The sequence below is a fragment of the Chelon labrosus genome (assembly GCF_963514085.1).
Source record: "Chelon labrosus genome assembly, chromosome: 1".
Classification (NCBI taxonomy): domain Eukaryota; kingdom Metazoa; phylum Chordata; class Actinopteri; order Mugiliformes; family Mugilidae; genus Chelon; species Chelon labrosus.
Genome location: NC_140337.1, coordinates 10,787,058 through 10,804,899, shown reverse-complemented (window position 1 = coordinate 10,804,899; position 17,842 = coordinate 10,787,058). Strand labels below are relative to the sequence as shown.

The following is a 17,842-nucleotide window of genomic DNA, read 5'->3' as shown; positions in this document are numbered from 1 at the left end:
AGTGAAGATAAGCCCACCGCTATGAATAAGTTATGCCGTTGTGGCTCTTTTTACCTCCTTCGGTTATGAAAAACAGGGGAGTGCAGAGAGGGAGGCATCGGAGCAGGGGTGGTGGTGGTACACAAATTATCTGCTTTTTTTTTTGGCTGATAACATGTACCCTGTTCGCCAATTAGGAAGAGATAATAGGTCTATTTTGCACATGAGTGTGTTTTTATAATCAGGTCCTGATATGCTGTAGATAATTTAAACTGTTCTGTGATGAAAATGGGGAGAACAACAACATAATTTTGTTATTTGGTTAACTGGAATTATTCATGGATTTTATGATATGAGTTCATGGCTTTGTTTCATGCATTTATAATTCATGTTAAACCAGTGGGACAGAATTGCTTTGTTGTTGGCTGTTGACATCTTTATTTGACCATTGCCCTTTCCTAACACGTTTACCCTTTAATCACTTCCCTGTCTCTGACCCGAGGTCTTTTATTTTATCGTATTTTTTAACAGAGCGGCCGTTGCACCACAGTGAGAAGATTCTTGAGCAGGTTTTGGAGTGGAGTACACTGGACGTCCCTAGTTCTGCTTTTCTTATTATAAAGAAGTTTACAGGGACCAAAAGAGTGGCTGACGTGAAAGGTACAGTACGCTATACATGGTACAATATCAAAAATAGTTTCCTGTTTTGCAGGAAAGTTGTATACTGTTTGGGTGTGCATGCCTGAAAACTGTAATGGATAAATGGATCGATAAAAGGCAAAAATAGTAGCTGTTGTTTAGTTAATATACTGTAGTTGCTTCCAGCCGAATGAAATGAATAAATGGCTAACAATTTATGTATAATATTGGTATTAAATAAACATAGATAGCTAAAAGTAATGAAAATTAACTAGAAGTTTGAGCTCAAAGTAGTCTTATGTATAAATGTTATATTTTTGTTACCTTGCAATACTGAATAAGCAGTTGAAACGCTTATTAGTAATGTAAAAATATTATAGCATCTGTTAGCTAAACATAATGGATAAATGGTGAAACGGTTGCCATTAGCTAACAGTGATGGCTAACCAGTCAAAGTAGTTAGCTCAAAGAGATTAATGGTTATAGCTAAAAACGTAAAACTTGTATAAACATTGTAGGTATAGGAATAGATAAATGTAGACATATATAAGCTAATGGTAATGTATATGAAGTAAAAAATAGCTAAAACTACCCTCAAAATCACTTGAACTTTTAAGCTAAAAGTAACCTATGAATTGTTATAATTAAAAGTTGTTTAACCAAAAGAAATACATAAATGGTTAAAGAGATTGACTAAAATGGCTTTATATGGAGTTAAATAGATGGACACAGGTAAGCAATTGAAATAATTATAAAAGTAATATAGTTAGCTGAAAGTATTGCATAAACATTGTAGTTTTTGTTAGCTAGTAAGTAATAGATTAGTAGCTAGCTAGTGGCAACTAATTAGAAGTCACCACTAAATGGTAGCAGGTGAATGTTATGTTTGTAAATTATAATTGATATTACCCAAAAGTAATGACTAAATGGTCAGCTTGTTAGCTTCTGTGAAAGTAATCGATAAATAGAGTTTAAATTGTAATTGTGAATTAGCTTGCTAAAGAAAATGATTAGCTTAGAGTAATCTGTAGACAGTTGAAACTGTTAACTCAGATAACTGATTCTTGCTCAAAGTAGCTTATATATATGCTGTATACATATTATAGCTTTCATTGTCTAAACCACTACCACTACCAATTGGTTAGGTATTTGAAATGGTTAGGTAATGGTTTGACTAAATTTGCTTTTAGTCAAAAATAATGAATAGAACAAATGTCCAGCTTCTGCTACTTAACTGATTTTGGTGCCGTATGGTAGCAAACCTGACCAGACCAAAGGTACAATTTCAGTTGTTTTTAATAAACTGAATTGTAACATCCTCTAATTTTACTAAATAGTGTTACAAAATATCCAGTTCAACAGTTTCTCACACCAACAAACTTGGACCAATGTTGCATCTTTGAATTTGCAGTGCTTTACACTATTTGATGTTTCCCATCAGACCAAAGGCAGTTCATAAAAGGCGAGCACCTGAAGTTCAGTGATGGATCCTCCAAGCTGCTGTCAGGACACAAATTTCAGGACAAATATGTGGTGCTACGTACAGAAAAACTGTTCATCTACAAAGATATCAAAGTAAGTGAACTTTTAGTCTTGGCTTAATGTACTGTCACATTTACAGTAAACACTTGCTGCTCTGGGTTTTTGCGCACAAGTCAAGAGTGAACAGAGAGCTCCTCGTCTCTGACGGGAATTGAAAGGGTTATAACTGCTTTGACAAACAAAAACGTGTTAGAGTGGAGCCTACACGACTGCAACCCAATTTACCAAAATCTAGGCTCTATCTGTTTCATCTCCCTGGCGATGTTACGGTCTCAGGGTTCCAATTTTTAAATTAAGCAAGAAAATAAAACACACCGACTCCCCACACTTTTTCCAGAAAAGAAAAGAATGCAGCATTTGATTCAGAGAGGACCAGCAGGGGATGAGTTCCCTGGAGGACTTTTCTTCTCGGCACATTTCTGCGGCTGAAACATGGGATTCGTAAAGCAGTGTGAAGAAGTGTTAATAATTGATGGAGGTGCAGTAATTCTGGCACTAGGGTGCGGGTGTAGGTGGGAGGGAAAATGGATAGGAGTGGTGTGTGTTGGGGGGGGGGGGGGGGGGGGGGGGGCACTTCCACTGAAAGCTTTTCTAAGTATCAGGTTGCATGAGAATGTTGCTAATTACTGTGTAAATGCAAGGGAAATTAGAAGTGTACTGGAATTTAATTGATATTCCTTGGCCTCTACAATTATTGCCAGGTCTGTATTTAGTTCAAATTATATTGGATGAAACAGGGAATGGGTGGCAGGTTTACATGTGTAGGTGTGAGAGGCAAGATGTAACTTTGATTTTGTTTGTTCTCGTCTACTTTGTTCTTTGTTGGTTGAAACCAGAAGTTTTCCCGGTAATGACCAGTTGTTGTTATTGTGACTATACAATTGCACAAAATAAGCGTTTTATTTGAAATTAGTTTAATTGTATTTTTCTTTCACTTGTTTCTGTTTGTTGCAGAGCACTAAAGCAGAGAAAGCCGTCCAGCTGAACAGTGTGAAATGTTACCTGGGCCTGAAGAAAAAGCTCAAACCTCCAACCAAGTAAGCTTCTCACACCTGCATGATAACATTAAATGAAAAGAACTGTGTACTCTGTTTATAAAACGAGAAAAGCCATAAGCAACGGAGATGGGATTTATGACTCTTTGAAGGGAGCCGTATCTTTTGGATCCGTTCCTTTCAAAGACCTATTCAGAAGACTGGCTATTTTTTATGTTTTATATCATATTATCTTATTTTTAAGGAAGTCAACCTGGGGGGCAAATCATTTTATTCGGGAAATGATCACTGTGAGGAGCGATTGAAACATTTGGATCAGAATCACTCAGAGTTATACATTCCACCAGTTTATATTCTTTTGGTGGGATCTGAGTTTTGATTTGGATTCTGGCAAATATTACTCTTAGCTTTGCCTTTTTTGTCAGCACAAAAGTGCTTCCAGATGCTGTTGAGTTTTCTTTGGCTCATTTTTTTCTTTTTGAGTCGCCAGCCACTCACTTCAAATGAAACGTGTCCTCCCTCTTCTTGAGACCACAGCATACTTAGGCACTCGCGTGAGGGTAGTGTGGACAGCTCAGACGATGTCATGCGATATTTGCTTAACAATTGAGCACCGCATGTCTCGGTCTCTCTCAGTGGAGCAGCAAAGCGGGAATTTGTCTGTGCATCTGTGTGAAACACAGCAAAAGACTCACAAAGTTCGCGTTAAAGAGCCGGTCGATAGGTACGATTCGTCCGTGAGTGTCACAACTCTAATAAGCAAGAAAAAGGTAGACTTTCGGCTGAACATGAAGGTCTGCAACAATTTAAAAGGCCTCGTTAAATTGTAAACAAAGTCAGTGGCTTTTTTTTTTTTTTTCCTTTTCAACTGGTTCTCTGACTGATTGTGTTTTTCCTTTGACGAGATTACTGCTGTAACTGGACAAAACCAGTCTGTCCAATCTGAAATGTAATTTGAAAGCAGCCTCGGTAAGAGGAAAGCATCTGCCATCAGCTTGGCAATTTCTGGAAAAAAATAAAAAAAAATAAAACTAATTCCGCCTTACAGTTTGTGTTGTCGTTTTGTATTACCAGCTGCTGCAAAGTGCACTTAATGGGCATTTATTAATTTGCCCCATTATGCCTGGCTTCCATCAACTGAAGGGGGTTTTCATTGCTATCCAGATGTTGCTGAAATGTTCATAGCACAGGTAGTCTTTCTCCATCTCTATGTGGCCATTAAAACGTCAAACACTTGCTTCTCCAGAACTATCTGTGCAGCACTGGCCAATCAAACATTGCGTATTTCCATTCCCTGCTTCCTAGCAAAACACCTTGTAATTCAAAGCATCAAAGCTCTCTTTAGCATCAAAATAGCTTTCTGCTATTGAAGATTACTTAGCACTGTCTTCTTGAGTGAAGTCTTAAATAATGTTTTGCAACTGTTCGTGTGTCAGCTATTTGTCCACGAAGACATATTACCCTTCCTCTTCCCTCAAAGTTTCGGGGGCCCCCATGAGAGGCCCAAGCCGCTCCTGACCCCGGCTTATTTTTCACCGTAACGGAATTGATTAAACGTAATTGCATTTTAACAAATACAAATTATTAAACGCCGCTTCCGCGCGCAGAAAACATTGCCTCCACTGTTTTACTTTAATGATCCTCCATTATTGTAATTTATGACACATGCCAAACCGGCGGCAGTTCTTGTTGGTCAAACAAAGAGGAAATTTTTGAGCAGCCAAGCCCCGTATTTCACATAACCCAATTATAATTCCTCATAATTTTCCCCCATGTCGGAATTCGGAGTCAGGGGAAGTGTGAAAAATGAGTCCTGTGGTCGACGGTCTACGTAACGCAGTCCGTCGGTGGGGGGATGAGGGGGTGAAACTGGATAAATAGAGGACTAGCGGTAGATAAAGAGGGACAGAAGGAAAGAATGCTGCAGCGTGGTGTCATAGATCCACTGTTGAGTGGGCTGTGAGAGACGTGAGACGGTGAATAAAGAAATAAAGACAGAGCGTTGAGGAGGACGGAGAGAGTCGTAGTGAGAGGGTTAGGAGAGGCAGCGCTCCAGTACCTCATTAGGCAGAGGTCTATTTGTGAGCGGCCTACCGCGGGGCTGGATCGGCTGCCTTAACTCACAGGAGTGGTGCTCCAGGCTGCAGCCTCTCCATCTCTGCCCCCCTCTTTCGCTTTGTTCTCTCTGCCCCCCCCCCCCCCCCCCCCCCCACCCCGCAACTTTTCTGCTCCTTTCCAGCCACAGCTGTGGAGGTTTTCAGGGAAGGTGCAAGGTGGTCTCTTCACCTCCTACTGCCTGTGTGCAGGTTAATTCACACCGAAGCACACGTAGACACATGTGGTTGTTTACTTTTAAACATACAGAAATACTCGCGTGTGTGGGAAGGTGGGAAGAAGGTCACGTTTTATTTAGCTTGCAGCATCGTGCAATTAATTGTGTTCTTATGAGATCATTTATCGTACTTGAACAGCCTCAGTTTATATTCAAAGGTTGAATTCTCTGCACGGCACGACTATCTTCCAACATATTGTACTTTAAGGTGAGCAGCATGAGCTATGTGCATTGTAATCTCTGGCCCAGAGCATATTGATCTCTGCTCATGCATAAACATGTGAGCTAAAGCTGCACTAATTAACTTAATTAATTCCACTGTTTAGCACCGACCAGTTGTAGTCAACTTTTTCCTTCCTCTTTGCATTTTGAAATGGTTTTGGACCTTCTAGTATCTTACAATACTTTCTGAATTCTTTTTTTTTTTTTAAATTTGGACCCTTTAAAATGTCACATATGCTCTCACAAAAATACATGTATGATCTCTTTCTAGAGGTAGTGAAGGTTCGCAGAGCCAAATTTTAATATCAGACCTGTGTTCTTTTTTCTTTTTCCACAGCTGGGGCTTCACAGTCTGCACTGACAAACAACAATGGTGAGCATCAAGCAAAGGTTCCTCAGCTCAGTAATGGTAACTTTTACCCTTTCCACTTAGAATATCCCTAAAATGGAAAGAATCGGGTGGCGAAGAGTTAAAAAGTTGACGTTAAAGCTCATAAAGCTTCATAATGATCTAAGTGGGTTACTAATGGAGACGTCAGTGTGGTTAAAATATGTTACCAGAGTAACATGGTGAGAGGAAGTTAGATCTTTTTGTCACAAATGAAGACCTGCTGCCCGACGTCCAGCCATGCAACTTGTTACGTACTCTTGTACCAGTTCTGGTATTAGTGTAAACTTCATTTAAACATAAGTAATTCTAAATATTCAGAAAAGCACTCCACAGACAAATGGCTTCATTTAATATTTTATACATTTTTGTTTGTAATATAGATACCGGTGGAGTAACATATTCCTACTACTTAGTACCGCAAGCCACAGTAGCTATAGAGGCTGATAATTGGCAGAAATGAAACTTAATTATTTGTTTATTAGTTAATCTACACATAGGTTTTCTTACATTTATTTACACCCAGGTTACTTTAATTGATTAATTATATCACGAATAAATATTATTATTATTTCCTACAAATGTCAGTGGATTTGTGTTTTTAATGTATAATGCTACGCCTGATGACTTTCCATCATTCTGTGACTGAAGTTGAATTGGGTAAGCAGTGCAGGAACCCTGTTAGGTTTACAAGATACAAGAGGATGCTGGGATTTACAGTATTTTTCAGTAATAGCTTTATGCTATGCTATGCTATGCTATCAATTGTCTTTCTGTTAATTGTCTCCACTTGCCTTCATTGATTGATTAAAGTACTAGTATCAAGTAAATTATCATTATTAGATATAGCTTTGAAGTATGAACATAAATAGAACACAGATGTCACAGCCTCACGTTGTGAACATGGGAGATGTGACACGCTTGAACATTTTGTTCTTTAGAGCTCTAAGTGGTGATGCAGACTCAGTTCATAAAGGCCAACACTGTAACTTCATTAATTACTTAATTTTTTTTTTTTCATCAGCATTTATCAGCCTCTATATTGCTTGAATTGAATAATTATCCAACTAAAAGCATTGTTATATACAGCTGAGAAGTCTGAATAAAAATGGGTCGATAGATTTGTGTAGTTAGTAGATAACTGAGGGGTCTCATTAGTCCGGCTGATTTTCCATTCTTCTGTGACTGGTGTGATTTAAAAAAAAGACTTAAGACATAAGAGACATAAGACATATGTGAAATTTCCTTGTCACAGTAGCACCGAATTTGGCAAGAATATATACAAAAAATTACAACACTGAAAAATATGTAGAGAAAAATAGAAATAGAAATACATTCTGTATTTACATTGTGGTGGTGGAAACTTTACAAATTAATAATTGCTAAGACTAAAATGTATTGGACAAGACACAGTCTGACACAGTGGGTGAGAGGGGTTGTCCATGATAGATGTCGGCTTGGCCAACGTCCTCCTCTCACCCACCTCCTCGATGGAGTCCACAGAGTAGTCCAGGACAGAGCCGGCCCGCCCGACCAGCTTGTTGAGTCTCTTCCTGTCCCTCTCTGAGCTTCCACTGCTTTAATTTAAAAATAAATCTGGCGTGGGTCGGTTAATCCACAACTAATAAGGACTAAAGAACCGATTCCTGTCTTGTTAGAATATAGACATAATATTTTTTTGTTAACCATGTGACACTGTTGTTTTCTGGGCCTCTTTTCAAAATTGCATAAACCCAAATGTAAAGAACAGTATCATAGCAATAGAATTCTTTGCTCAACAGTGCTTCAGTGCATGCCAAGGACTTGGATACACAGATTTTAGATACATGTATTGATGTACTGTAGTTACACTTGTGAATCTTTCTTTCATAATACCATTCCTACTGGACAGCAATAGCAGGCACCAGAAATAGCTCAAAACAGAATACTTTACAAACCTTTTACAAGGCTGACAGGTGTTATTTAAACTGTCAGCCTCGTCGCAGCACTAATCACGGCCACCGTGGCACACGTTCGGATTCATATAATCGTAAGTAATGGCAGCAAGTGCACCTATAGTCAAATCTATTTACAGTGAACGTTAAGGTCTCCCTTCAAAAGAAACTTCCCCCCACCGCTGCCGCGCACCAAATCCAGCCGCCAGCTTAAAAATGGACAATAACGATGTGGAAATGAGTGACCCATGTGACCCGGCTTTCCCTCCTCAGGCATTTCTGCTGCGACAAGAGGGAGACGCAGGTCGGCTGGGTGACGGACATCATCAGGATGAAGGTAGGGTGGCGCGCTCTTCAAAGAGATATTCTCTCTTGCGTAGGCTTGATGAAGCAATTAGGAGTGCACGCTGAAGGAGTGCATATCCTTTCTCTAACCGTTTGATTTATTTTTTTAACCGCGTTCTTGAAAAACCAAAGATATCATTGAATGTGACATACATATTGCGGACACATCCTCCTTCTCCCTTCCTTATTTGGAGGGAACATACGCTCGATTACGGGAAGAATAAATCATCTTTTACAATCCATATCTCAGGAAAAAGGCAATATGATAAATCATGTTTTCCCCAATCATCCGTTTCCATTGTGCTGTTAGGCAGATGAAATACATAAACAGGGGAAGAACTGTAAAGTTTTCGAGGTCACTCAGCAATAACATAAATCACTTTATGTGGAAAAGCTGTGAGAATAAGGTCAAGGCGACTGCAACAATCACATTGTGGTACTTAGCCCCCAGATAGAGCTAAGTGTTGTCGCTGTCAGTCGCTGACACAGCACATACGACATAAATAATGCAGGGAAAAGCAAACACAGGGAGAGCGGCTATGAATGTGTCATATCCCCGTATTATTTTCCACTCCCACATTCCACGCTGCGATTTTCTTTGCCAAATAGGATCTTGTTTCCCTCATTAGACTAAACACACAAGTCCACTTTTCCCGCTCATTATCAAGTAAATGAGCAAAGTTGGAACACCACGCTCCTCCTTAACCGAAAGATCAGACGATGATTTCCCAGCGCCGTATTGTATGCTCAGCACATTTCCCCGGCATTAGCACTGCGCTCGGCTTCCTTTATGGGAACCCGTCTGCCGCGCGGCGTTGTTTATCACAGGCGCTTACTGTAAAAGCCTTTTTGTGCCTTGGTTTGGGTTAGCAAGTAAAAAGGGCAACACTGTCATGCAGAGATTGATCTAAAGGGGAAAGCAATTTTTGTCTGTTATTTATAAGTGTTTCAAGGTGTTTATTTCAGTGCCCCCCCCTCCCTCCCTCTTTGGAGAAGCTCTTGGCTTTGCAACAGCTAAATCCATAGCAGACCGGAGCCGGCTAAAAATATTAGGATTCTCCTCCCAAATCCTCCTAAATATCAGGATTGTCAGCTCCCAGCGCCAGGGCTTGCGGGAAGGACACAGCACTTGTGGGAAGGGCAGAGAGAAAGAGTAGATGAGAAAGTAGACATAGAGCACTTCAGTGTTCTTGATTTCCCTTCCCTCACCTGTTAGCGAGCATTGTGCTCCGGCAGTTTCCATAGCAACCGGCCATGGAGGACCTCATTCTGAAGAAAGGTGGAATGGGAGGTGGTGGCGAGTGAGTGTGGGAGGGTTTGTGGAGGGTGTAAAGGTCCAAGGACAGGTCCTGGCAGTGATGAAATGAGGATTTGTTAAAGGGACGGATCTGCAGACGAGACATTGTTAAAGAGAAAGTTTAGCCAGAGATCAGAACATTGTCGGGACAGCTGTGAGCGAACAGAGATTCATAACCTTCCTTCAGTTTTAAAGATGCTTGTTTCAGTCCGGCAAAACTAGCAATTTATACCCACACAGTAGTTATTTTAGAGCTATGCGCAGAACTTTTTACTTCTGTCAAATGTATATTGCCTTTTGACATCTGCAGAGGCCACCTACGTGCAGCGCTGGTCTGTTAGAGAATATAAGGACACTGAATGAACTTTTCTGCACTTGATAACCATCACAAATAGGATTTATACTTATGTCCGCTGTTGGCTGTGTGTCTTCAGTTCGGCTCTGACCTCTATTCAAAGACCACTAACTCAAAAGAAACCGCGGATCACAAAACCTCCAGAGGGCGGGCCGGGACGGAGGGCAGCAATAACCCGCCAGCCCAACACCCCTCCAGCACACAGGTGAGGAAATCAGTGGCGGTATTAGTTTCTTATTTTCTGTCGTGATCTATCATTACTGTTAATGCTATTTGTTCCAGGATAAAGATGGGTATTTTCTTACGGGGTCAAGTTTGCCACTTTTTAAGATTAACACTGCAAGACAATTCAAAGTCGCTAAAAAGCAGCTTTTCAGTGCCGTAGCTCCAGAATCGCCACAAATGCTTGACCAAAACAGTTTGGACTGTGCGGATTCAAACTTCTTGTTGTCAACTTTATCTGCCATGACTGCCCACAGCTGCCAGACAGGAGGCTTCCTCTTGGGGATGGAGACCAGAAGGCTGCCGGTCCCCACCTCAAGACCAACACCATGCCTCACAGCCTAAGACCTAATGACGTGCACAAGATCCCAGAGGTTCCACGCAGGAGAACCTCTGTGGATGTTTGCCTGCCTCACAGGCTCCCTTCTCCTTCCCCTTCCCCTTCCCTTTCCAGACATTACCAGCCTATGCCATTACCCCTTCCTTCTCAAAGTGGCTGTAAGACCGTCGGCAAAAGACCTGCTTTGGGTGGGGAGGGTTTGATGCCACCTAACCTGCTGAATGAACTCAACTCGGTGCTGAGTAAGACTGGTCGAAGTGCCAAGAACAGTGACTGACGGGACGGGAGAAAGAATAGAACGGTACATATAACTGTCAGTTTGAACAAAAAGACAAACATTGCAGGCCTGAGTAGAGAGAAAATGATGAGAAGACTGACTGCAAGACCGCACGACGTAGATGGAATAGCTTTCATGAGGGATGATCATAACCCAAACAGCGCTTTTGAACTCGGATATATAAAGACATGCCGATGCACAAGGGGATGTGGAAAACAGGTGCAGGAAACAGTGGAGGTCACGTAGACCTCAGCTGGACATGGCGCTTACCCAAGCACTACAGAAACGTGATTTATATGCCTTTGAAAGTTGCAAAAGTATGTTCAGCTGTCAAACACCAGAAATATTTCAAACTGCTTGCTTCATGCTTTTATGTTTCCCAATCCTTTCAAAAGCTAATTTTAACAGTGCCTGAAAAGTATTATCCTTTTTTAAATCTTTTTTTTTTTTTGTTGTACTTTTCCAGATAAACTTCTCTTTTAAAAATATAGGTTTTGTTAGTAGCAGGGTCCACCATTAGCACGTTTAAATCCTAGGCATGTTCAGGAAAGCAAAAAAAAAAAAGAGCAGCTGTGGAGTCCTATACCTGTTATTGGTGAGTAATAGACATTGGTGGACAAACTCAAGTGCTACGCGCCGTTATTTATTTTTAATTATATGTTATATTTTTTGTAACAGTTAACATTGTAACCATTAACTGTACATTAACTGTCAGTGTTTAATAAGCATGCCTGTGGCATACCACTTTAAACTTTGCACTGGCTGCCACCAAATGCAATTTTAATGTACAGCATAAATATTTTAATAAATTCGCAATATGCTTTAACATGGTATATACTCAACAGTTTAATCCCATTCAGCCAACATTTTGCACCTTAATGTTCAACATTTCTTCTAAAAGATTCTGTGCCTGCCTGATTGATTATAGTGAAATCACTTTGTAGTATGTTTTGACATGTTAGCTTTTTTATGGAAGAAAAGTATGTGTTATGTTATGTAGCTCTTTGCAAACACTGGAAAGTAAAAAAGACGTGGAACAACATTCAAAACAGGCAATGAGAACGGAATCAAATTAAATCAAATGCAAAAAAAAAAAATTGCAAATATACACAAAAAATTTAACACAAGTGCAGTTTTACAGTGCAGTGATATGTTTCCCAAATGCAACGAAGAAAATACAGGTGCATTCAAGAAACCCATCAACTTGTTAACATTTTCTGTTCCATTTTAAGCTAAAAGTAAATTTGGAATGTATTTATGATCATCGGCATGTTGTTTTTATCGTCGTGCAACACAGTTGGTTTGGATCTGCCTCAGAGTTCTGCCTGCTTTGTAAAGATCCTATTGGGTTTATATCCTTCAAGGGGATCTGAAATGTATTTAGGCCGAGATTATTGAGTTACATATAAGCAAGCAGTGGCTTTTTAAAATCTATATTTATCTGAGAGCTTGTGTAAATATCACTCATATGCTTAGCTCTACTTTCTGAATGAACTGAAGTTGTCAAACTGTTGTTTTGGGGGGGAAGACTCGGCAAGACACCTCTAATTCTTGCTATTTGTTTTATATGATAACATACTGATTCAGTTATTGCCATGATGCAGCTGCTAAAACTCAGAGTGGAGTCAATAAAGCAGCCTAAATTTTCATCTTTGGAATCAAACTAAGCAAAACCCCTCAGACAACCATTACTGTCTTGTCTTTATTTAACTTAAATCTTAATGAATACTTTTTACTTACTCTACACATTGGTAGAGCTGGTCTATGGTACGATAGCCAGTTGCTGAAAGAGCTAAGTAAGATAAAATGTCATCTACACAGCTGTAAAAGTGCCACATTGTTGTGATGTATGAGTCAACTCAGATGAATCATGTACAGTTTGAATAGTAGTGGGCCAAGAATCAAACCCTGAGGGACTCCGCAGGTCCCAGCGATCCAGTATTTGAATCATCTGTTGCAGAAAATCTTCCTTCAAGATACGACCGGATGAATGGGCCAGGTAATACCACTTACCTTTCAACTCTGTCTAGAAATATTATATGAAATATTATGCTTCACTGTGTCAAAGGCACACTTAGATCAAACATCACTTACCCAAATTAGTATTATGACAAATATTATTTAACACCCAGAAGAGCTGAGACCAAATGGTTATTAGCATTGGACAAAGGTGAATTATTACCTAACATTAAGTCTTCTGCCACCAAATTATGTGTAATGTTGCATGGTGTGTGCATTTAGGTACTAATGCTTGTATGTGGAGTATTTGTTACTGACTGAAAACACCTTCCTAATTCATGAAGAAACACTGAATACCAGTCTCTCACTCGTGTCACTTCTTGCATCTTGTGTGCAGTGCAAATTAAAAATGTCTTTCTTTGCCAAACATTCTGGCTAAAAATTACCTTTCCTGTGTTTCCACAGAAATGCAGATGGTAGAAACGGTAGAGCCGGTAGAGGTGACAGTGTGTGTGTGCAACAGAAAGGGAGGAAACCATCAGCTCGCAATGAAACTATAACTACATCCAGATCCATCAGATAATTACAGTTGGTGAAGAAGCAAAGCTGTTAGAATAATATGAGAACGAAAGAAGGATAGAAGTGTGGCGTATGAAAAAATGATAAACATCTGTGTTATTTAATGATAATTGCCGTCATTGCTTTCAGGTTTATTATGCATCATGATTGGATTTTTTTTCTTCTGTTCAGTCTTTGAAAGTGCTTTATCTGTTTTATAACTGTTTTAATTTGGCATCTGCCGTCTCCAGGTTTATGAAATACAGTCATTCAGGCTTTTTTTTTTAAGGCTTTTTTTTCCCACCAGGTAAATGTGCTCCGTGTGTTTAGGGATTTTCTACTCATTCTGGACAGATTTCCTTCAGTACACTCTGTTGTGTTCCATGAACATATCTGCAAGATTTAGAGCGCCTGGAAGTACATAGAGCAACTAAAGCATCTTCCATCTTTGACTTATTTATATATAATAATATCATTATTTTATTCATAAATTACACCAAATTCTTCTCTTTCTCGGGTGAAACGCAAGAATAAACTCCTCCATCTCAAGTCGCACGCTCTCGTTGAATTATGTATAGTGGTCGGAAAATGCACACGTAGGCAATTGTCACAGGTTCCTCCATGAAAAATTCATATCAACATTTTATTTTCATTACGCCTCATACGCCAGCTGCTTGTCCTTTGTTTCGTGTCCTTATATTCTAATCATAGAGCCACCACATTTGCGCATTCAAAGTCTGAGCAGTTCTTATTAAGGCTTTGTTTGCACTGAGGAAATGTGTGTGTTTTCTTCTCTCGCCTATGTTAATTATATCGCTGTGGTCGTTGCACTACAGTGGAAGTGAATGCATTCCTACTTAACTGGTCTGTTGAGAGTTCTTTCACTCCGAGCAGGCTCACTTTCCCTTGCAGCAGATATACAATACAGTAAGTATATTAGTTTTGATGTGTGATAATGCTCTAGATATATGTGCCTTTGACTCATTTGTTCAGGATTTAAAGGGGAATTACCGTTTTTTACAACTTGGACCCTATTTCTGGAATAAATTACTATTGTTTACTCACCCATATATAACTTTGGTGTCATTTGGAGTCGTTCGGACGATATTTAGAGTCGCGTATATCCATATAGTGGGAGTGACTGGGGCACCGAAACGCAGCCTCTAAATAACGCATTATCTGGTGCAAAACTCGTTCATTTCACTAATATTTTGTTATGATACACTAGTGGTATTCCCCGTTGAGTCCGGAGTTACCTGTTATCATCATCCAGGGTCTGTAGATTGTATATGGATAAGGAGGATGCGGAGGCAGAGAGAGGAACAGCTAGCCAAAGAACAACAAACTGCTGCAAATAGACAACAGGTAACTCGGGACTCAACGGGGAATAGCACTAGCGTATCATAACAAAATATTGGTGAAATGAACAAGTTTTGTGGCAGATAATGCGTTATTTAGAGGCTGCGTTTCGGTGCCCCAGTCACTCCCACTATGTGGATATACGCAGATCTAAATATTGTCAGAACGACTCCAAATGAAAGCAAAGTTATATGGGTGAGTAAACGATCATATTTTATGCCAGAAATAAGGTCCCGGTTGTAAAAAACAGTAATTCCCTTTTAATGTCAAAAACAATCTGGCGAAGACAATTCTTTTAAACTCAGCACAAAAGTACTTTATGATTTACTTGTACTGACGCCGTGCCAGCTTTACGTCCTCTGTATGTACATTTTACCTCTGTTGTCCTCTGTGTCTGTATAAGCCAGCATTTTTGCCGTCCCTTCGAGGCCTATATTGAACGAAGGTCACCATATGGTGTAAGGGAGTGCAGTGACAAACTCACTTATTTAAGATGCTGACTTTGACCGTACCGTCATCCCTCTGAGGTGGCAACAGCTTGTGCGGCTTCACTGATGAGAAGTAAGTACAACCCAACTGTATGCAATCCCTTATATATTTCTATTTTGAGTCCACAGCATTTATTTTACTCCTCTAGCTCCTCGTTTGCAAATTCATTTTACAAGCAAAGCACACTCTCATTAGTCATCTGCACAGTAATGGGTAACCCAAACGGCTCTGCAATGCTGTAAATTTCACCTCTTTAACATACAATTGCCAGCGTATACTGAGAGGGATGGGTGTTAATTGAACTGTATGTGCATTATTGAGCTTGTAGTTACTAGGCTGAGACTAATTTGACACCAATTCTGGGTAAATTAAGGCATTTTTCAAACTTCAGCAGAAAATGTTTGCCTGCTGGAATAATTAACCTATCGCATTGGGCATTTTAATGGGAAAACTCAGCAATGCAAATGCCCTGCAAAAACCCTCAGGTAGCATCTCGGCAGCGCAGTGCAGAGCGGACAGAGCTGAGAGGCTGTGCTAAGTCCGCATGCTCGAGATTAGTTGTCGTCGGCCAAACGGTCGGCAGTGCTCTAGTAGAACTAGTAGTTCGCTCCACAACGTCACGACAATAGCACAAATTACAGGCATTCAGTGCCAGTGTTTAGTAGTCAGGTGTCACCGACCGTTGCCATGGAAACGTGGCTGCAGAAGGTGATGCATTGTTAAATATGAAACCGACAACTTGCTGCTACTTGTTAATGCAGGGAAATTAATAATATAATCAGAACAGGGCGGAATGGGAAGGACAGCTTCACCCGTTTACTACAAATTATGTACTTCATATCCAGACAGTCACTGGCTTATTACTTTCATCTCTACAAGATGAAAATGGAGCAGCAAACTTATTTTTTTTTCAACTCGATTGACATTTACCTGGTGTTGTCCATCAGTTTTAGTTTAACAAAAGTTGAAAGTTGAAAAAGTACATCGAAAACAATTGGAAAAAAAAGGTGTAGTTTGCTTTGACAGTGTGTTATTGCTACCTTTTTTCTTAATGTAAGTATCTGAATGTTCCTTCGGCCACTGGGTGCGGGCTCTGAGTCATGCAGAGGTGTAGAATGACAGAATACTTTTGGGAGCGAGCTGATACGCTGGCAAAAGAAAGAGGAAAATGACAAGTTATTTCAAAAGAACACACACTCTGATTCTACGTGAGACGCTTCTCAATTAAACCTGGATTCTGTGCCTCTTAAAAACAAGCCATGTCGGACTTAATCCGATGCCGTTTTTTTTTTTTTTTTTTTTGAAAGGTGGAGTTTATTGATCAGCGTCCGGCCTTGTGGAAGTGTCCGCCGAGGCTGCGATCTGATCTCTCGCCGTCTCCTTCCATCTTTGGTCTTGGCCGGCTTTGTCTCCGCCGGTGAATAATATAAACGTCAAGGGCAGAAATGAAAGAGCGCAGATGAGTGACAGGTCTCGACGTGGCTCTAATGCCACTTTAGACATTCAGACTCTTGTCTTCACAGGAAGAGTCAGCTCGTCCTCTTGCTGCTTTCCTGAAACATGTTTGCAATTAAAATAGAAATCCTTTGCAGCCTTATCTCAGACGCTTACTTGCTTTTGGGGAAAAAAAAAAAAAACTTGCTAAGAAAGCGTATTGACTTAAAACACAGAGATGTCCACAAGAGTAGTACGCAAAAATGAAGCAATCTTCTTTGCCTCTGTAAATCAGAGACGCGCTACTGTTAACTCTGACATACTGCAGCTGTATAACATGCACGTCGAGCCATGGCCCCGCTGATTTACATTTCCAGAAAGGGTAAGCCTTATATTAATGGGGCCGTCCATTTTAGCAGCTATAAATAGCTCACTGCGTGAAGTCGTCCCACTGCTGGCTGCCTTTTTGCGCTGATCCGCACATTCTGCCCTCTAATCTCAATTCTATTAATGTCTCGGGTTGATATTTACGACACATAGACCCTTTTAGCCTGACACGGCTGTAAAGTATATGTTGAAACCAGCCAAGCTTTATCTAATTAAAAGCCTCTGCAATTGCAATTCAACTGGGATTGAGTCTTTAAAACCTCAATCAGCCCCCAAACCCCCCCTCCTGGTCGAGGGAGAGAGCAAGCCACTGCAGAGCTAATAAAGAAGGGAATGTTAAACATTCCAATTAAACCTTGTGGGAGAATAAGGCCGTAGATCATTTTCATATTTGTTCCATGATTGGGATTGTTGGAATGTTGCCAGCTGGAGGAGGTCACTGCTGTCATAACACTGTATTTGCTTTGGTAGTAACCTTACTGTGCTGTAAATGAAGCGTGTGCCCAGTTTGTTTTGCATATGTCTGTAGGCAGACAGGTAGTTATGCAGTAGCTGAGCCAAACACACACACACATATACGCACACACATTTTTTTTGCATACAAGTCCAGCTTATGGAATTAAAGTGATAGCACGTTACCTCCAGTCTTTAAACTTAAAGGGACAGGAACACCAAACAGACGTCAAAGAACTCCCGGAAATGGACGCCGACTGTGATGTTGCTTCATGTTGCGTTGCGCCCGGACAAAGAAGTTGCACTTGAACACACCGCAAAGGCTGCATCCAACAG

The 17,842-nt window shown here is 40.3% G+C and overlaps 1 protein-coding gene across 1 annotated transcript in view; it reads left to right on the top strand.

Annotated features, from left to right (window-relative positions):
* The window catches only part of arap2 (ArfGAP with RhoGAP domain, ankyrin repeat and PH domain 2), a 132,209-nt gene extending 120,216 nt beyond the window's left edge, over window positions 1-11,993 (top strand). Inside the window, exons 27-33 of the mRNA XM_084548431.1 lie at window positions 511-639; window positions 2,060-2,193; window positions 3,115-3,197; window positions 6,047-6,082; window positions 8,305-8,368; window positions 10,108-10,233; window positions 10,508-11,993. Coding sequence (XP_084404557.1) covers window positions 511-639; window positions 2,060-2,193; window positions 3,115-3,197; window positions 6,047-6,082; window positions 8,305-8,368; window positions 10,108-10,233; window positions 10,508-10,867 — 932 coding nt within the window. The 3' untranslated portion in view covers window positions 10,868-11,993. The remainder of the gene's footprint in view (window positions 1-510; window positions 640-2,059; window positions 2,194-3,114; window positions 3,198-6,046; window positions 6,083-8,304; window positions 8,369-10,107; window positions 10,234-10,507) is intronic.
* Window positions 11,994-17,842: the final 5,849 nt, after the last annotated feature.